The 21,314-nt window shown below is 45.4% G+C and overlaps 2 protein-coding genes across 2 annotated transcripts in view; one reads left to right on the top strand and one right to left on the bottom strand.

Moving 5' to 3' along the window:
* Window positions 1–21,314, top strand: part of LOC111867823 (relaxin receptor 2) — a 60,021-nt gene that overhangs the window by 26,667 nt on the left and 12,040 nt on the right. The window contains exons 6-13 of the mRNA XM_033752824.1: window positions 5,398–5,469; window positions 6,029–6,100; window positions 6,966–7,037; window positions 7,735–7,806; window positions 10,398–10,469; window positions 13,957–14,094; window positions 16,683–16,754; window positions 20,951–21,022. Of these exons, the coding sequence (XP_033608715.1) occupies window positions 5,398–5,469; window positions 6,029–6,100; window positions 6,966–7,037; window positions 7,735–7,806; window positions 10,398–10,469; window positions 13,957–14,094; window positions 16,683–16,754; window positions 20,951–21,022 (642 nt within the window). The remainder of the gene's footprint in view (window positions 1–5,397; window positions 5,470–6,028; window positions 6,101–6,965; window positions 7,038–7,734; window positions 7,807–10,397; window positions 10,470–13,956; window positions 14,095–16,682; window positions 16,755–20,950; window positions 21,023–21,314) is intronic.
* LOC111867831 (U4/U6.U5 tri-snRNP-associated protein 1-like) overlaps window positions 1–21,314 on the bottom strand; it is a 61,653-nt gene that overhangs the window by 35,766 nt on the left and 4,573 nt on the right. The gene's annotated exons all lie outside the window — the stretch shown is intronic.

Genomic DNA, 21,314 nt, shown 5'->3' with positions numbered 1-21,314 from the left:
CTAAGGAGATTTGTACATAGGTGGGAAGATAATATTAAAATGGATCTTAGAGAAATAGTATGGCGAGTTATGGACTGGATTGAACTGGCTCAGGATACGGACCAGTGGCGGGCTCTTGTGAACACGGTAATGAACATTCAAGTTTCAAAAGATATTGGGAAATTCTTGAGTAGCTGAGCGACTGGCAGCTTCTCAAGAAGGGTTCAGCTCCGTGGGGTCATTTAATGTTGACGCATCCATCCCATGCGTGGTACAAGTCCCGCCAATCGCGCACTCCTCGAGTTTGTCTCACTCATTTGACAAGGAATACAAACACATCATTGAGTCCGTTGGATTCAGTCCTACAGTGGAATGAAACGAATTTCCGTGAGGGTTGGACTGATCTCCCGCCAACGACTCATCATATTTGCAGCGGAAAACACTTATAAAGAGATGGCGCCATGATAGCAGGCATTTGTTTTGATCACCTCGCGCTCAATTCTGGCTCAATATTTCGCTAACGTGATCACCTTCCCCTGCTGTCATTAAAGTACGCCCGTGCTCCAAGTCGAAACGAAATATCGTCGAGCGAGCAAGTTAGCGCTGCGGTGACACTTCTGACTTGCATTCTGGAGCTGCCCAGTTCGAGCCTCGGCCAGGACACGTGCTCTTCTGACGATTTTCATGGTATCTCTCCAATCCCGGGTTTGTCACGACAGCTTCCTTCCAAATCGTTTGCAATTCATCATGACTGAGTCACTCGACGCTACACAGCGTGAACTGGAGGCAGCGTCTTTAAGCAAACCAGGAGATAGTAGCAGACGGGAGTTTAGCATATCCTAGTTGCGGGGAGGCAGACACTCCCCGGACTCAACATTCTAAATGTGAAACTCAGTTTGCACGCGCGATTGTGCCGTGTCTTGCCAAACTATCGATTTAAACAAAGCTTTCAGCTACATCAAGAAATAAAAAGCAACAACGCCGACTTCCAGCAAGGTCCCAAACATTATGCTACGCAACGACAAACGTAAACGGAAGAATTTCAATTTTTAAATTTTTATTTCAACGATAATTTGAATTAAAAAATAAAATGTCGATAATTTGCTTTCAGATATACTAAGAAATTAAAAAGAACAGCGCCGAATCCTAATAAATGTCGATTTTGAATGACATACTCCATTACGCCAGAAATGTAATCAGAAGACTTATAAATTTTATGTATTATGCAAATTGAAATTTTAGTTTCATTCTATTTTTAAACGAACTATTTAAATTTGATAGTCAAAGTTAAAACACAAACCGTTCTTGATCCATATCGGTAAATAAACCAATACTGAATGACATATTCATGTAATGATTGCCTGATGATAGCCCGACAGGGTCGAAACATGTAGCAATACTTCCACACAATAAACGAATGCTAAGACAGTAGCACTGGTTTCTTTGTCACAGAACTGTTGTGTCGACTGATACACTAAGAACACCATTATACAGGATGTTCGAGCATGGAGGAAACTTCACAACACCGCTGACTGGGCGCAAAATTTCTCACAGAGTGCTGCTGTAACTGCCGATAACGGAATGAGTCATTTATCAGCGCTAAGGGCTCATTCTGCTATCAGCAGCTACAGCAGCGATCTGTGAGGAATGTTGGGCCCGGTCAGCGGTGTTGCGAAGTTTCCTCCTTGCCTGAACGCACTGTATGATAACACATAACATGATGCAAAAAATAAACATTAAACAGAGCTGTTTCCATACAGCCACATGACTGATCGATGGTTCCCTAAGACGTGTCAGAAATATTCGTGGAAAGGAAACCTAAGTGCCTGTCCCATTCTCAAGTGCCACTTTGTGCTCACACCCCTGAANAAATTCTTGAGTAGCTGAGCGACTGGCAGCTTCTCAAGAAGGGTTCAGCTCCGTGGGGTCATTTAATGTTGACGCATCCATCCCATGCGTGGTACAAGTCCCGCCAATCGCGCACTCCTCGAGTTTGTCTCACTCATTTGACAAGGAATACAAACACATCATTGAGTCCGTTGGATTCAGTCCTACAGTGGAATGAAACGAATTTCCGTGAGGGTTGGACTGATCTCCCGCCAACGACTCATCATATTTGCAGCGGAAAACACTTATAAAGAGATGGCGCCATGATAGCAGGCATTTGTTTTGATCACCTCGCGCTCAATTCTGGCTCAATATTTCGCTAACGTGATCACCTTCCCCTGCTGTCATTAAAGTACGCCCGTGCTCCAAGTCGAAACGAAATATCGTCGAGCGAGCAAGTTAGCGCTGCGGTGACACTTCTGACTTGCATTCTGGAGCTGCCCAGTTCGAGCCTCGGCCAGGACACGTGCTCTTCTGACGATTTTCATGGTATCTCTCCAATCCCGGGTTTGTCACGACAGCTTCCTTCCAAATCGTTTGCAATTCATCATGACTGAGTCACTCGACGCTACACAGCGTGAACTGGAGGCAGCGTCTTTAAGCAAACCAGGAGATAGTAGCAGACGGGAGTTTAGCATATCCTAGTTGCGGGGAGGCAGACACTCCCCGGACTCAACATTCTAAATGTGAAACTCAGTTTGCACGCGCGATTGTGCCGTGTCTTGCCAAACTATCGATTTAAACAAAGCTTTCAGCTACATCAAGAAATAAAAAGCAACAACGCCGACTTCCAGCAAGGTCCCAAACATTATGCTACGCAACGACAAACGTAAACGGAAGAATTTCAATTTTTAAATTTTTATTTCAACGATAATTTGAATTAAAAAATAAAATGTCGATAATTTGCTTTCAGATATACTAAGAAATTAAAAAGAACAGCGCCGAATCCTAATAAATGTCGATTTTGAATGACATACTCCATTACGCCAGAAATGTAATCAGAAGACTTATAAATTTTATGTATTATGCAAATTGAAATTTTAGTTTCATTCTATTTTTAAACGAACTATTTAAATTTGATAGTCAAAGTTAAAACACAAACCGTTCTTGATCCATATCGGTAAATAAACCAATACTGAATGACATATTCATGTAATGATTGCCTGATGATAGCCCGACAGGGTCGAAACATGTAGCAATACTTCCACACAATAAACGAATGCTAAGACAGTAGCACTGGTTTCTTTGTCACAGAACTGTTGTGTCGACTGATACACTAAGAACACCATTATACAGGATGTTCGAGCATGGAGGAAACTTCACAACACCGCTGACTGGGCGCAAAATTTCTCACAGAGTGCTGCTGTAACTGCCGATAACGGAATGAGTCATTTATCAGCGCTAAGGGCTCATTCTGCTATCAGCAGCTACAGCAGCGATCTGTGAGGAATGTTGGGCCCGGTCAGCGGTGTTGCGAAGTTTCCTCCTTGCCTGAACGCACTGTATGATAACACATAACATGATGCAAAAAATAAACATTAAACAGAGCTGTTTCCATACAGCCACATGACTGATCGATGGTTCCCTAAGACGTGTCAGAAATATTCGTGGAAAGGAAACCTAAGTGCCTGTCCCATTCTCAAGTGCCACTTTGTGCTCACACCCCTGAAACTCCCTCATGTGGCTTACATTTTGCCCTTTAATGCCTTTGACGCTATCTGTGAATCAAGTTCCCTTTTGTTCTAAAACCCATACATATTTCAGTCGCGCAGTCGGAACAGGCAACTACCTCCTGCCATCTTTCAACTGTGTATGCGGGCTGGAAGCATTGTTCCGTTTACAAAAGAAGATATATCGTGGGTAAATTAGTGGTGCTATTCCACACAGAGCTGGCTAATCGCTTGGCATGATCAAACGTAACACGTTGACAATTAAACCGCGAACTGCTGAGGTGTACCTTCCGGGGATCTACAATAATACGAACCAAAAATGTTTTAAAATTACGTAAACAGGAATTTAATAAACACCTAGACATAAATTCATGTGGCAAGATATTTCATCTAATTACTGTCGAAAATAGGAGATTTCGGTAATCTCAGATTGTGTTTGCAGTACCATTTTTGACTGTTGACATTAGAAGTTCCGAAACATTCACAGATCGTCCATCACGTTTGTTTAACTGTTTCGAAAAACTTCAGGAGTCGCCGAGAAAGTATGTTAAAGCATAACATCTGAAATCTCTTGTGAAAAGGGCAATGAAGCTTTGTGTTACGTAACAGCCGGGAAATTTCTTGTTCAGTTAGGAAACTGTCAGCTTGTCAAGAAGGAATTTGTTTCGTGGATTAGAGAGTTTCAAATAAGCGAGCGAAAAATAGCATTTCACTGAAGTAAGTTTACTTCTGTTATTATTATAGTTGTTCCACAAGCACCATGGAGTGCAGTGTCCCACGATTATGCACTGTTTTCCTTTTCGATTTGTTTGTGGCGCGGCTGCAGCTGGCTCCTGTGCGTCGAATTAGCACGGTAACAGCAACGAACTGAACGAACGGAGTTGCATCACTGTAACCACTGTCAGTTCATTATAATAATGTACTACAGTAAACACTCGTTAATCCGGTTCAGTGAAGCAAAAGATGGCCCTAAAAGACAAAAAACTTTAAAAATAAATAAATGGAAAATTCAATAATATAGGCAGTGCTGAGGGGGCATGCGGTAGCGTAGTTGGTTGGGGCACTACGCTACAAACCGGAAGCTCGCTGGTTCGAGTCCTGATGAGGTGGATTTTTCAATTGACCTAACCTTCCAGCCGCACTATGGCCCTGGGGTCCACTCAGCCTCTAACAGAAATGAGTACCAGAAACCTTCCTGGGGGTAAACGGGCGGCCGGCGCGTAAGGCTGACACCCTCACTGCCATCTTTGAGCCGATTGTCTAGAAAATGTGGGAGCCTCAACTTTCAGAACCGCATGGGCCTTCATGGCCTGTTACAGGGATAGCGTGACCTTTACCTTTTCAAGTAGTTCTAATGGAAATAAACAAAAATGTCACTCTGCTAGCACAGCTTCTGTTTAAAAACTATAAAAAGCAAAAAGCTGAAATCCAGGGTCTCCTTCATCCAGCTCAAGCCAATCTTGGATATTTTCTCGCGTGGTTTCAGTCTCTCCAGCTGCCCTCAACCGGGTCTGAAAGTCCTCTTGCTCCTAAATCCCACGTGACTTCTGCAGTATGCACTCAACTGTGTACAGAATTTCTAATTCTTCATATTTCGATCCGGATTATCCGACATCGGAATTAACGAGGGTTAACTGGATTATTATTATTATTATTATTATTATTATTATTATTATAATTATTATTATTATTATTACATTTCCGTCAAAATATTTCAATTAGTCTTTTAAACATTTGGTCACGTAATATTTTAGTACTTTTTGTAATATTCTGTGTGTGTTGAGAGCCAGAAATATTTAGTGACACTTCCGAGTCTGCAAGTAACACTCCGTACTAAAGAGACATCTATTTTTTGTTTCAGGGACCTAACTGGATGTTCGTTTCCGGTTTTGAACTCAGACGTAATGGCTACACTTCCGGATCTCGACACTTTGTAAGCATATCACACTTCATGCTCCATAACAAGCAATTGCAATTGGAACGTTTTGAGACGGGCACATGCGCTGCCCGCAAAACGCATTTAACTATCTGAAGTCGAAAATTCAGGAAAAAAACTATTAATAAGATTGGAAGTCGTGTACTTCACAGTGCAGTAAATGAGGTTACTAACAGCGTTTTCTGAGGTTTATTAAGCTTACTTTGAAACGGGAATAATGAAACGCGAGTCAGTGAACGCGAAACTCAACAAAGCATATGAAACGGTTTGTGGGGCACGTGACCTGTACAAGCCGCGGTTTGGTGCTCCTCTGTGCGGCTGGCAGTCCGTGTTCCCAACACTTCTGGGTCGAAACCCACATGTGGGATTTTTAAGGAAAATCATTCAGAGACTTAGACACGGCGAGGGAGACGGGCAGACATGACTTGCACATAAGACGTGATTTCTTACTTCGTGAAGCCCGCCTGAAACACCAGTTCCTAACCAACTTCAGCAACAAACACACCCATATTCACTCAGTGAAGGAAACAGTTAGCTGTTGTTCGATGTGTTGCAGGGTGCTGTCCCATTCAGGGGTAGAGGTGCTGCAAGACGCTACTTTCTCGAGGGCTCCAAGCCTGCACACTCTGTAAGTATCGCATTCAACTGCTCATAATCTCGCAATTAATTCGCAGCGAGTATAATGTGGGCAGGTGTGAGGGCCGACTGAGAGCAGCTGTGTGCGCTGCAGAGAGCCACATCTGGGAGGATGCGCGCGCAGCCTTATGAAGGGGGAACCCCGGAATGGCGAGTTTGGTTCTCATATATGCTGCAAACACAACCAGTAACTTTATAACAAGAACGTAAGGATTTATGTCACTATCTGGCGATGACGCAACCTGAGAAGTGTTTCACATACAACAAATTATGAACCACATGAAGAGCTAGCATAAACAGGGATATACAGACAGCAAGGTAGTCTCGTAAACCTCCTCTTATTTTTCAAAATAGAGAAAATATTATTAAAATAATCGATATGAGTTGATGTGTACTGCAAAGTCTAGTGCTTCATCATCTCAAAATATCACCACCGAAGACATCCTGTGCCTGGTCAGTCCTGTGCTACTGTCATACACAGATTTCAGTGCGACTGACAGCCTTGTCCACAGACCCAACATATGCAACAACTGTCACAGAGTTTGTGTTGAATGTTAGAAGCTGAACACAATTTGATCGGTATCTCGTCTTAGAATCCATCCTCAATTAAGCCTGGCTGAGTCGACTCCCATTTCTCTATTTCCGTGACAATGCAGTCGTCGCACCCACACTACTGACGCTCAGTAATGGTTAATATTGGTTATTCCTAATGCTGATTAAGAGTTAATGTCTCTTGATAGTTAATTCTGGTTAATGCTAGTGTATGATGCTCGATGGTTAATACTGGTTACTTATTAATGGCGGCTGGTATCTAACTGTGGCTAACAGTAAGTTCAATGTTTCTCCCGCGCTTGCAGACATTTGGACAACAACCGCCTGGCCACTCTGCCCGAACCCATTCTGCGCCCTGAGAACCAGCTGGACACACTGTGAGTACTGCGCAAGTCTGTTGCTGGCTTGTGTTGGGGAAGGCTGAGGGTTCTGCAATTTCCTCGCCTCCACAAGGCAGAGACGTGCTGGGACAGAGTTTGGAACTAGGCCAAGCTAAACTCGTGTCTGTGTCATTTCAAGTATACTAAAAGAAACACCCTTTCACCAAACTACACGGAGGCACATGCCACAAGACTCCGATCTTGTGACAGTCTCAAATCTCGTACTTAAATCAATAAAAGAGTTAAGTTGCCCGTGTGCTTAATTAAGCATCACTCCAGAAGGGTGGACGTATGGGCGAATGGATGTACAGCTTCACAAACTTTTAACCTCGGTGCTATATGCAAACGAATGGTGAGCTTCAAGCCCTGGCCTCTTTACCCCTGTGAAGGAGCCCCAGGGTACCCAGTGGAGAGGATGCTAAATTGGGCACACACCAGTTCGAACGTCGCGGTGGCAAAGTATCTCTGCTCCCTCCACCGGAAATTGATTTCAAATCCTCTGCTTCTCCAGCCCGTAGCCTCGCAAATACGTGAGAGTTTCGAAACGTCGGTTTGTTCTTTTCCGTGACTCATACTGTATTTTGAAACAGTCATGTCTGCTTCATTAAAAAAAATGCGGGACTGTAAATATTTTCGGAGTGTAGGCCTATACATCAACTTTTTATTTTCGTCTGTTGTTTCTGTCTTGTTGCAGAATCCTCAGACACAATCGGCTATCCGCTTTGCCAAGGGGAGCGTTCCGCAACCTGCACAACCTCCGTGAACTGTAAGTAAGCTCATGGAAGCCCAACTCATATATGTACATAAAAAGTAAAAGTTGTATGTCGTGAACTTCTGAGTTGTAACATAGCGTAGTGTTTTAGTGTCTCCGTCTTCAGGGCCGAATTCGGTTCAAATCTCCTCCTCCCCCCTCCGTGGATCTGACTCATCAGCCCTGTCGAAATATTGCTACGTATGAAACAACTATATTCTCACTCCAGCTACTTCGACACCGAAGACGGAAATAAAATGATCCTCCGAAACGTCGGTGAACTTTAACCGGACTATACGACTTCACATACAATATAAGACTATTCGGGAAAGAAGACAAGAAAATGAGATTTTTCATTCAAGATCAGGACCCATTGAATTTGGAGTGCGTTACCGGTGAGCCAGCCTGCTCGCCCTCCGTTTTACTGTGCTGGCTCCCATCCCCTCCTGTCGACGTGTTGTTTCGACTGCCGGATACTTTCACTCGGAAGATGTGACATGTTTTCTTTCGCAGGCCTGACTGAATTTATATACGGCCGGACTGGGAGTTGCTTCTTAACCTCGTTACGGTAACTGCAGCTCCCGGTCAACAAGCTTCCTTTTCGCTTCTGTATGTTTTCTTAGGCGCTGTCAGTGTATAGCGGCGAATAATGGGATTATACAGGGTGATTCATTCGGAGGAGACACCGAACTAATAATTATAAATCACGCAGTAATTTACCGATGGAAACGAAACTTGAGGAGTGCATACCTCGGTAGATGTGGAGATAATTGGCCTATAGCAGATGTCAAAATTTGTTCCCTTCCACCTGGAGACACAGGCCTACAGGACGCGAATGTTGCAGCCAGCATGGCGGGAGGGATCGCAGACTGAAGGAAGTGACGCGAACCGGGCATGAAAGTACCGTGACAGTGCTGCAAAGTACACACATTTGCCATGTTTTGTTTCATCGGTAGTTTGTTTACTGCGTGCTACACGTATAATGACTACTTTGGAGCCTCGTCCAAATGAATCACACTGTAGATGGTGACGTCGCCAGTGCCTCGGCCGAGACTGGAACAGAGTACCTCTGGAACATGTCTAGAATGTTACCGCCGTGCAAACCTGCTCGTTTCGCACACCGCAACGAGAACAATATCAAGTCTGTGGATCTACTTCGTGGCATAAAGCTGCACCTGTGTCTAATTAAGCACTGGATCATGAAGACGTATGGGACAGCGGAGGCACAGATCCATGCATTCTTACCGAGCTGGTTTGTGTACTTGTATTAGGGAGGTGCTTGGTTCCAATCTGATCCCGGTCACCGGCTACACTGACTGAGGTTTTTCATTGCACTCCTCAGTCTCCTCCAGGCAAACTCCGGGATGCTGTATCGATCTGGCAAGGTTCGATTCCTTCCGAATCCATTACAAGTCATTAATCACAGATCATCCTACAGTCCGACGCGATGCGCTCCGAGATACTGATGTATCACATGACACCACACTCGATCGATTTCATAGAGCACAGTTCGCCCTACAGATATCGCCTGCACATCAGACTTCACGCACAACACTCGTTGCGGAGAAGTTGCCGCATAAGCACGGCGCTCAGAACGAGAGCGCGGTCAGAGAGATGTTCGTCCGCGCCTTCAGGATTCACCGGGGCAGTCTTCAAAAACTGATTCCGCGGAACATGGTCCTTCCTGACAAGCTAACGGTCTTTCAGCTGAAAAAATTATTTACCTCATACGGAACACGAAAATTAATCACCATGCTCACAAGTGCCCATCACTGAACACTGTCTTGAGTCAGATAAATACCATCTACACGTCCAAGTCAGATTCATGTGAGATCCACTTTAATATTATAATCCCATATGTACTCAAATATCCCATGGGATCTTATCAGGTGGCGTGATTAAAATTCAACATGGACACCATCTATGCGTGCTAGGTGCCCCTTCGACAGGAAGCAGATTGACAAAGTAACTGACGAACTAACAAATTAACCAGTATGCTAAATAAAACATTTATGGCCTCTCAAATTGCTGAGCTTTGCCAGAAATTCCTTCTTTTTCTAGAATAAAAAATATGTTTATTTTAATCACAACAGCCCGCCATTGTATGTATTCTCAGCCAATCAAAATTCACAGTTTCACAGTATACGTCAGTAAGGACATTGCGTCTCAAACAGGAGCCACACAGCCTTGTAATCTGCCAGTATTTGCAGATTTTGTTGGAACGTTTCGGACACCTTTGTTTGAAGACAACCAAGCATGTAATATTATTGAGGTGTTATGTTTGTTTCCAGAACTCGGCAGCCTATGAAGTTTTACACTGTATTACATGCATGTTTACAATCTGTGGGGGGTCTTCAGACACCCGCTGTACACCTATACAGCGTCCACAGGCGTAATGTTGTGTGCTCTGAATTGCTTATAGAACTTGGGAGGCGGTTACTCTCTCTTGCGTGCATTGTGGCAACTGTTCGAACACCCTTTGTATACAGATACTAAATGCGTTGTATTATGTTACGTTTAATTGTTTGCAGAGCTCGGAACGTGATGGAGGTATATCTGAGGATTATCCGTGACAAGGCTGCAATTCTGTCTGTTGTCTGTTCCAGAGACTTGAGGCATAATCTACTTGCTGAGGTGGATGGCGACGTCTTCAAGCCGCTTTCGCGTCTCGAGATACTGTGAGTGATCTCTCAGTTCAGTTTGGGGGTCTCAAACAAAAGCAGGTGGGGTCAGACCGCGAAATTACTCAACACGAATGCCTGTCATAATCAGAAAATGTCTGGATTTCCGACAGATCTATTACGAGTAGAATGGAGGACATCTGATAAGCCCTTCCATTATAGATACTGTATTTAACCCTTCAAAGCGCAGTGATTATACCACAGCGGTACCACCTGCTTAAACACTAGAATACATTGCATTCTGCCCACAGAGTGTATCTGTGTGTTCCGTATGGCTCTCACAGTAAACAGCGACTGTTTCCCTACACAGCATTAACCGGTTGGGCTTTGTAGCGGAGACGTAATGTTTCCTGTGAGGTACGGACTGAACATACTAAAACTCTGCATTCTGCCCACAGAGTGTATCTGTGTGTTCCGCATAGCTCTCACAGTAAACAGCGGCTGTTTCCCTAAACAGCATTAACGGGTTGGGCTTTGTAGCGGAGACGTAATGTTTCCTGTGAGGTACGGACTGAACATACTAAAACTCTGCATTCTGCCCACAGAGTGTATCTGTGTGTTCCGCATAGCTCTCACAGTAAACAGCGGCTGTTTCCCTAAACAGCATTAACCGGTTGGTCTCTGTAGAGGAGACGTAATGTTTCCTGTGAGGTACGGAATAAATTTATATATATTATTGAGAGATAAAACTGTTAATCCAAACCCGCCTTCTCGTCACAGAGAATGTTACATAAGGACTATGACCGCAAGGGTTCAGTTGAAAATAGACCTCTGGTCGTGAGTCTCAAGGGGGTTGGCGCTGAGGCGAACTGATTGACTCTAAACCGCCAGTCGTAAAGTAACTCTGACTTTGACTTGCTGCTCCAAATTATCATTCTGAATTAATAAGGAAATGTAAATTCCGCGGCCCTTGTCCACAGTGGTTAACAAAATGATCTGACGTGAACTAACAAATTCTTTTACAATCAGGTTAATTAGCACTGCTCAGGTCCTGGATAATTTCCTTCGGCTTATTATGGCCAAAACTTATTTTTTCCGCCTTTGTAGCATTAAATATGGATTAAATCTAAAAACTACGCATAATAGTTGCACCATTTCTTCCTGAGATATTGACCGCTTAATGCTAATGGCCGGCCGCGGCTGCGCAGAGAGTTTCCACTAACACGTGCTCGCAGGGAACTCTGAAACCATTCATCTCTCTGTGCAGAAGAAAGGGACGTGATATTTAAACTAATGCAGCGCGTTTTTTCCGCAAGGTCCGCCTCCAACTGCTGTAAAAAGGGGCGAGAGATGCGAAGACAAGTTAATTAAAACATGCCAATAGATAAATCGGACAGAAATGACGAACTTATGCAGTCAATACAAAATTGCTTTGTGCCTGATATTCAGAATGGAGCAGATCGAGGGGATGGGAGATTGTGAAGGCAACAAAATGAACTGCCTTGATTGGGTTTATGGAATTTCGAGCCAAATGAAGTTTCTAAGAACTGTTCATATGACATTGTCTAGTTTAATCTCCTAGCCGATCCACTGCCCGACCTGGTCACCATAGCAACCCTTCCAAGAAAGGGTGTAAGCTGATTCAACCTACTTCGCCTCCCATGGGACTCTCCTGTTGTCGCTTGATCCGGAAATACACAAGCCATGTGTTGCAGGTGGGGGGGGGGCTACTTCCTATGTCTTGAGAGAACAAGATCTGCTAATTGGGCGCGACCGCGCGAATGAGCCGGCATTCATGTCATGCGCCCACTGTCCGGAGAGACATGTCTTGAAGCACACGTCTGATGACAGGTGAGGGGCGGGGCGGGGGTGGGGGCGGCAGTAATAGCATTTGTTTGCAAACTTACGTTCACGTCTTTTAATAATATTTTGACGGGCCATCAAAGAGTCATGGGTCTCCATATCGAAACATTGATGTCGCCAAGGTCACAAACAATTCCAGTTTTTGGTGTTTATATTTGCTATATTCCCCCCCTTTCAATTTTTCTTTCAAAAATCGAGAGGGAAGATTCTGGCTTATCACCTATCAGCGTCAACGTAACTAACGGATATACTAACTAACTAAGAAGTTTTTAGTTAGTTTATTGAGGTGGGGTGACACTGAGTGACACTGACTGTACCAGCCCCGGATGATAGAGAACTGGCAGGGGAAACCGAAGTACTTAGAGAAAACGTGCACCAGTGTCACTTTGTCCACCACAAACCCCGCATGACTCGGGGCGCCGCCGCGTGAGCTAAGGCACAACCTCACTAACCAGCTAACTGAGCGAACAACTGCTGAAGGAACTCTCTCACTGACCAGAAAGTTCTGCGGCAGATTCATCCTTAGCATGGGGAGTGTGGTCCGTACTGCCGTGTAGTCTGGTAGATGGGACCACCTGCTGCCTATATCTTCAGGGTAAAAATGGACGCAGCAAGTTCCTTCAAAACGCTGGCAGAGGCAGTGTTCTTAGACCTGACGTCTGGCCGAGGCATGAGAAGTAACAGGACAGTGGGTGCTGCAGCATTTTGGGAGGAAGGGATGGTGACGCACTGTAAATATAACCCACACACCCTGAAATTCTATCTCAGTCAGAAGCCCCGACCAAACCCAATGCGCGTTCTGCTGGCAACAAGGGCAGTAGACACAGAGTTCACTGCATGTGCATCGAACCCGGATGCCATGCAGTTTGTGTAGGCAAGCTCAAGGAAGGAGAAGCCAGGGTAAGTAGGCCTGTAGGCGGTCTGTTGAGAAGTAATGGTGGTGTGGCGGCCGAGATCACCGAGATCACCGCGGCTCGCTCCCGTAGCAGATGCAGGAGTACAGTAGCTCTCAATTTTTAATGTGGACACAGATTTAAGCAAGAAGATATATTTCCACAAATCAGTTCTTGAAAGGAGAAACCTTTCAAATTAAAATTACGGTCATTTTCGGATGTGATGATAATCTCTCGTGAAATGTCACACCCCAATATTTAGAATTTGGTATACTTTAACATTGATCGCCTCTCTGGTCTAGTGGTCAGAGTTCCAGGCTACAGGTCCAGAGGTCCCGGGTTCGATTCTCGGCTCTACCAGATTTTTTTAGAAGTAGTGGGTCTGGAATGGGGTCCACTCAGCCTCGTGAGGATAACTAAGGAGCTATTTGAAGGAAACAGCGACTCCAGTCTAGAAAACTGAAATTAACGGCCGTGGAGATCCGTCGCGCTGACCACGCGACACCCTCTATCCGCAAATGTTTGCACTAACTTCGCCGAAAAGCGGCGGTCACTCGGGCGGTATAGTTCGCTTGCGGACTACAGGCCACGGAGTTAGTTATACTTTCATATTTACATAAACGGTATAATATGCAATGAGCGAAACTGCAGAATAAAATCCCCGGGTCTGTGCACGTGTATCTCCTTACTTGGTAAAGCGACACCTAGGTCGCCTCTGTGTTCACGTGGGATTCTTGTGACGTCACTCACTCGATAAAGATGACTAATCAACGAGCGTTTGTTCCCAGGTACCTGAGTGAGAACAGGCTGAAATCGGTACCCCGGTTCGTGCTGCTACCCGCACTGCAGGTTCTGTCACTGACCCACAATCACATCGCATGTATCGAACCCAGGGCCTTCCCGAACCTGCCGAACCTCCAGAACTTGTAAGTACACACGGACTCGCCACTGCATGTTAGCGTAGTGTACTGAGCTCCAAATGTTACGACACATCAGAGAATGCGGCAGCAAAAGCCACGCGGACACGTCTGAAGGCAGAAGAAGGTCGCGGTTTGAGAGTAAAGTCATGTTTCTTGAAGAGGCGACATTAAAGCGTCGCGACGGAGGCGCTGCTAATACGTATGTGTTGGGCGCACTCCAATCGAGAATAGCGGTAAGCCCGTTTTATCGCACGAAAAGCAATAACACTAATGGGTATCTGCGCATGCGTCAAAATTACTGTGAAGCACAGACTGAAGGTCTGGCGGTAATCACTGAATGCCCATTTGAGGATCCAATGGCCTCCCCGCTCACCTGACCTCAGTCCGTTTGATTTATTTCTGTGTAATGGACAAACAAAGGGTGTCCTTCAGATGTGACGCCGCTACAAAAACTGAAAGGCAGGTTATGGGGCATTACAGTTGCTATGGCAACAGATGTATTGCAGGTCGGATGTATGCCCAGGCAGAGACGGGTTCATAACGAAATAACACGACCAAAACAGTAGCTCTGAAGCTGGAACCAGTATGTTCCTCCGAAACGTTTATTAACTACCTACCAGTAGAAGACAGTGTCACGTGTATGAGTGACTATAGAATGGGTTTGGTTTGGTGAATAGATTTGCTGACCGCTTACAGATTGTAACTACAAATAACCATAACTCTATCGCTATCTACACACTTTACAATTCGCTATAGCACACAATCTAGAGTTCTCGGTCTGTTACTAGACGTTTCCGGGAAACGGCTCCAACAGTGGCTATTCCTCTGCTTCTCTTAACAGACTCCTGTACAGAACTGACTAAGCTCAAAATCTCGTTTCGCTTATAACCTCCCGGCACGGACCACGTAGAAAACACAGCTCTTCCAGTGTTTTAGTATAACTGTTGCATTATTAACAATCTGTTAAATAGCAACGGGAATGTGTTTACCGAACCGTTTCCCAGAAACGGTTCTGGTATATGCGCCCATCTCGCGGTCGTTGCATAGCAACGGCTCTACACGCTTCAGTATCATAAATCAAAGGACTGAAATATGAATCGTAACTGGCATAGACATATGAAACCTTAGACTGAAGTCGCAGGCAGTGTTATACTCCGAAATATCCTACAAGACCACACGGGGTCATTACCCGAAAACCGCAATATTAATATTCACGCCCTAAAAGTATCAAATCCGTTCATTTAGAACCTGAAAATGGAGGCCTTATTTTCCACTCGGACATTGGTTAATCGCCAACCTGACTGTACGGTATCACAAACCAAAAACCACAGGAGTGATATTCACAGCCGTAAAACATCAAATTGTATACAGTTTATTTTAATGTGAACCTGAGGATGGAAGCAAAAGTTCTCTCCGATACGTTGGTGCCTATCTACCAAACTACACGGTATCACACCCCAGGATACACTAATCTTAATTAGTTTTGTTATTCTGCTGTGCCACATGCAATGAACATCCAAGTACGAGATGCCTGCACTGCCCTGAATTCCCGGAGCAGCGGGCCCAGGGAAAGGGGGGGATGTTCTGTAATAAATGCGCAGAAGAGTGGGACACCCGAGTCGGGCTTCTGAGACTGGCAACGCGGAATTCCTCTGAATCTTTTCATGTCACTCTCAACCCACCCCCGCGTCTTTTAAACTGAAATTCTTGTTTCAAACGAGGAATCTGTTTGAGATACACTAACGAACTCTGCTTGTCTAATACTGATTACACATCCTGCATAACTGTCGCTCAGTTCAGAAAGGAATGGCCGATCCATATTCGCACAACCAGTCGCTGGTTCGGTCGCAACCCCTGGCCATTCGCCTCGCTTCTGATCTCTTGTTTCCGTGCCGCTTGGGGGAAAACGGGGCAAGGCTGGCATGCCAATCAAAAAGTGTTCAAACCATTGGACTGTGTTCATTACAACTGCTGTCCCGACATTTGGTGGAAGCGTGTTTATCTTTCAAGAATATGCCACTGGTGAACATGTCCTATCGGGCAACAATAATATGTTTGACGTTTCGCACCTCAATTCCATTCCAAGCATAAACATATATATTAAAATATGACGCTGTTAAAATAGGCCAACATGAATATTCTGCTGTTTAACTGCAAAATGTTCCACCGCTATGCCAATACTGTGTATAACGAAAGCAGGGAGAACACACGCCTACGTTGGCAACAGTCAACTTGGCCCATATGACGCGGATGCCCCACCCTCCCCTACACTTCTACCCAGAAAATGGAAGCGGGTTACTTTCTTCTGTGGATAATTTCACGGCCCCGTCGGTAGCTAGACTACGCAGCACTGGATAGAGGACAGGAAGTGGTCGTGGTTTAAATCGAGGAAACATCGCAGAATTTGCCTGGAGTGACTGAGGAAAACCACATAAAACCCCAGTCAGGATATCCAGTGTCCCGGCCGAAATTCGAACCGAGTGCCTCCGGAATACGAGCCTAGAGCATTACCATGACGTCAGTCCGTTCGGTGCAGCATTGCCCCGCAACACTTCCCCAACCGCCTGCTGACGTCACACCGCTCTGTGTTTCAGGTACCTGTCATGGAACGAGTTGCGACGCCTGCAAAATGACACATTCGCCCAACTCACGCACCTGCTCAGCCTGTAAGTATAGACACCCCGCAGTGACTGTCAAGTGACGAGGCGGAATAAGCAGCCGTGTGGTTGCGGAACCGCAACGGAGAAAGTTGAGTGCACATGCGCAGAACAAGGAACTCCGAGCAGAGTTCATAAAGCCCGTTGCAGTACCGCGTAGATTTCTAGTCATACAAATCTAGTGCTCTTGCTATTGTCATGGGCTACCTTTGTGGAGATTCTGCCAGAGCTGAATTTGTAACATATAACTTCCAAGTTTCGCATCGCTGCCATGTTCGTAACTTGTTGAATCACAACGTATAATGCTTATGCCCTGTCTCCGCCTATGCTAAACAGTTCACCGGTTAACACAATTAAACCGAAAGCTGGATATGAATTTCTCAAGACACGCAATGGTTTCATTTGTCACGTTTTACAAAAAGAATTGCCACAACAAAAGCAGTATGTTTCACAAAGATCCATTACTATAATTAATTTAAGAATAATTTACTGAGAGTCGATTCCGCGTCACAAGTTGGTGCGTCCGCCATGTTGTCGTTACACATTGAGGGGAATAAGGAATTAGAAGTAGGGATAGCACACAGCAGACAGTTGGCAGAAGCCAGCAAACGTTGCCTGTCTCACCTATACACAAACAGAGAGGCTTCAATCTGTGAATGACATGCCAAACGCAGCGAGATCGAACAGAAGGCTGTGTGACCTTGAATAACGGCAAGGGCTCATTATGTTCCAACAGTTTCATTCGCAGGAATACAGAACGTTAAATATAGTATGTAATTACCTTCGTAACGGGACGGAACATTTGTTTCGAAAACTGATTTTCGGTCTGGTAAGCGCGAAACGTTTCTACCTCTACTGAATAGACGGACAGCTTTGTTTTCGCAGATCGATTGGCTGCATCACAGGAGAGCGGAGAGCCATTAGTGGTGCCTCAGAGCCGATATAAACACTCAGGACACGCGAGGCTCTCGTATGACAGCTGCTTCAGAACAGCAAAACGTTGCAACTTTTACCGCGCTACGCCCTGGCGTTTCACAGCGCTAAGCACTAACGTGCGACGTTTCTGGGGACTCAGGTGCGGCTTAAAAAAGTTTGGGCCCCGATAAAATTAAACCTCACCCCCCCCTCACCCTATGCAACGCCAACCGTAAGCACACCAGAAGCGAAAACATGTCCGTTACCAATAATTTAAATTGCAAACCTTATTTTTCCCCACTTATTTCATTTACAGCAGGTAGAACCAGCTGACAACATAAATGTGTTTAATTAACATCATTAAGTCAATGGCGTAATTACAGCAAAAAGCGAGGGGCACGGGAGCGACTGTGTTATAAATCGATAAATATGAAACAGAAATAAAAATGAATACAATTTACTGTCAGATTCGGGCTAGATCAACGCGAACGTACAAATTTACGCCCATAATTAAATATACACCATATCGAAAAAGTATATGAAATTGAATTTGTGGACCTAACCATCCGCCATTTTCTGTTACGTAACAACCATTCGGAAGATGACGCAGTTCCAATTAGTTACAAGAGACTAATTATTTTTCCTATCCGGAAATCAACAACACAAATTTTCTCCAAGTTCGTTCGCTGTACGCTAGACTTCGTGACAGTTGCGCGGGGGAGCGGGGAAGAAGGGAACTGTCACTTTCAGACATAATTTGCAGGGCACTGTACAGTCTACGTTACGTAAACTTAACACCAGAGCACCAAGGAACATTATCAGCATTACAGAACTCTCCAACTGTTGCTCCAGTTGTCATACGATATTTGAAACATCCTGTATACAGCTGTGTGACAGATCGACACACAATTTATCAAGACGACAAATAAGTCTGCTGGTAACTATGGTAACGCCATCCTCGTGCACGCCTCTAGCAAGTACCTGTTCTTTTCACGCTGTGATATAGCCCTAATTGCAGCGTCTGTTTATATAGGCGTCTGTCTTAAATAGCGTCCTTCTACCTTATCCGCAGCGTATTGTCGTCATTGTTTTCGTGAGACTGATCGCAGGCTTCAGGCACTTTGTGCTAACTGACTAACTAGCTCACTACCTGGAGCAGTGGTGACAGGGCGAGTTTACGGCTGTGTTCACAAGAGCTCGCTACTGGCCCGTATCCGCAATTCTCACCATAACCCTTGTCTTTATTGCTAGTGGGGTGGGACTAAGTCCCTTGTACGGCGGCCACTTCTGGCCTATTGTACCAGCCCCAGATGGTAGGTGAGGGTGATTGTGGAGCAATTGGTGGAATGAAGATTGGCAGGGGAAACAGAAGTACTCGGAGAAAACCTGCCCCAGCGCCACTTTGTTCACCATAAATCCCACTTGACCAGAGCCGGGATCGAACCCGGACCGCCGCGATGGGAAGCCAGCAACTAACCGCTTGAGCGCGGCCCTCACCATAACCTTACTCGAGTTAATTCCAAATAACTTCTTCCTCTCAAGCTTTCCAACTCAGACCTTACACACTTGTCCTCTCTTCTCTCGTGAGCTCCAAATCTCAATCTTCTCCCCGCGGTCTCCGATTATATCTGACAGAGAGCAAGGATTGTACTCGGTAAAGTGCCTTATCATTCAATCCTCTTCTCCCACCTGCAAATTCATCCCCCTCCGGTCCGAATATTCCTCACAGCAGCCTCTTCTCAAACACGTTCGGTCTGTCTGTGAGAGACCGAGTTGCACACCCGTGCAGAAGCAGAGGCCACCTCACAGTTCCCACACAGCAGCAGACTTCAGGGAGCCGAAAGCCAGTCTAAACTGCTCCTCACTTCTGCACGAAAGCAGGTCCGAATTACATCGAGGAAGCTCTTTCAACGTTTCTGACTTGCATTCTGGAGACTCTTGCTACACTGAACAAGGTTTTCGTTGTTTTCCTCAGTCCCTTCAGGATAATATCTCAGAATAGGTCACGACCGCTTCCTTTCAAAGACGTTCAAGTCCACTGTTCCCTAATGATCCTGCCACTCGACGCAGCAGCATGTGAGATACTGAGAGCGTCATTAAACAGAGCATGGCGATCTCCGGTTGGCTTGCGGGCCACAAGTTACGCGCACCGTTAGAGCACAAAGTGAAGCTGCAAATGTGCTTCTGAACGGGAAAGTTGGGAAAGCTCTAAGTCTCCGAAGTTTCTGCCGCAAGTTCACATTCACCTGAGAAACGCCAGCCCCGAGCACAACTCGGGGTTCCGTCATGCTCAGAGTCAAAGAAGATGAAATTCAGTAGTTCGCAGAATTGTCACCGAGAAGCACAGCGCTGGAAAACGGATTTTTCTTTGAAACAGAATCTGCCTGCAGCCTCCCACATATACCTGGGCAATCGAGCGGGTTAGAGTGGCGGTAGCGCTCCTGACTCATAGGAAGAGCTTGGTCGGACATCTTGGTCTGGACGTCGGCTGTCCTGCCTGAGGTTTATGTGGTTTTCCTCAGTTCCTCTCATCAAATGGCAGGGTAGTGTCTCCAATTCACCGACGATCCTCGCATCCGACGCTTTACAGGGTGTTCCAGGAGGAAAAGTCAATATTCTGGGAGGCCATAGTATCGGTGATTCTAAGCAGAACACTCTGTGTGTACATGTGTGCTGTTCCGAACGGTTTCCGAGATACAGCTCTTTCACTGCACAGTACACTGTACACTGTACACTGTACAGACGAGCAACACGCCATGTCCTCACATGAGTTGCAAAGTGCATTGATGTTGACGGCGGAATTTTCGAAAATGTATTACACTAGGTAAACTGTACCAACTGTGCCAAGTATCTCTTTCTTATCAACAATTTCAGTGAAATAGATTTGATCACACTGACAATATCTGGCGAAGAGTACAAATTGTGAAGTTCCTCATTACGTAATTTTCTCCAACCTTCTATCTCTTCTTTCCCCGCGGGTCCAAATATCCTCCTCAGCACTCTGTCCTGGAACCCTTTCAGTGTATGAAGATCACTGTGTTCTGGGATGTGACGCCGTGTACTCTGGTAGGCTTGCTGTCTCCATCTTCAGGCATATGATGGCATGTCTCACAAGATAGTTCCATGATGACCTCAAATCCCACTCCCCAACTCAGCAAGACAGTGGACCTGCCATCTGAACCACAACGCCTTCAGCTCCCTTCGCTGTGTTGCCTCCAGCAGCCAGTTCAGTTGCTGTGAAATCAACTCTCTCTTCCATTGTGAGAACCTGCAGATGTTTTTCTTTGCAGGAGTCTGAATGACAACAAAATCCATCACGTGGAAACGGACGCCTTCAGGGAGCTCCCCCTGCTCACATCTCTGTAAGTACTGACTCTCAGCACATTCAGAACAGAGCACGCACCACTCAAATCTTTGCATTTCGCCCTCACAACATACTTCCATGTTTCATGCGATTCTCGCAAGACGCAGCGATTGTTTTCGTTAAAACATTTGCCTGTGCGTGCAGGGCGTCTGCACGTCATAAGAAATTCTTGTTTCAAGTAAATGCAATGTGTACAATTCGAGGTTTTCACGGCGGTAACTATGAAGAATGCTATCTTATGGGACGTGGCGCCCTGTAGATATTGTGTAAACCGACGTTTCGGAGGAACG

Source organism: Cryptotermes secundus, unplaced genomic scaffold (assembly GCF_002891405.2).
Source record: "Cryptotermes secundus unplaced genomic scaffold, Csec_1.0 scaffold2252, whole genome shotgun sequence".
Classification (NCBI taxonomy): domain Eukaryota; kingdom Metazoa; phylum Arthropoda; class Insecta; order Blattodea; family Kalotermitidae; genus Cryptotermes; species Cryptotermes secundus.
The sequence above is the reverse complement of the archived record's forward strand: the minus strand, read 5'-3'. Positions and strand labels throughout refer to the sequence as shown.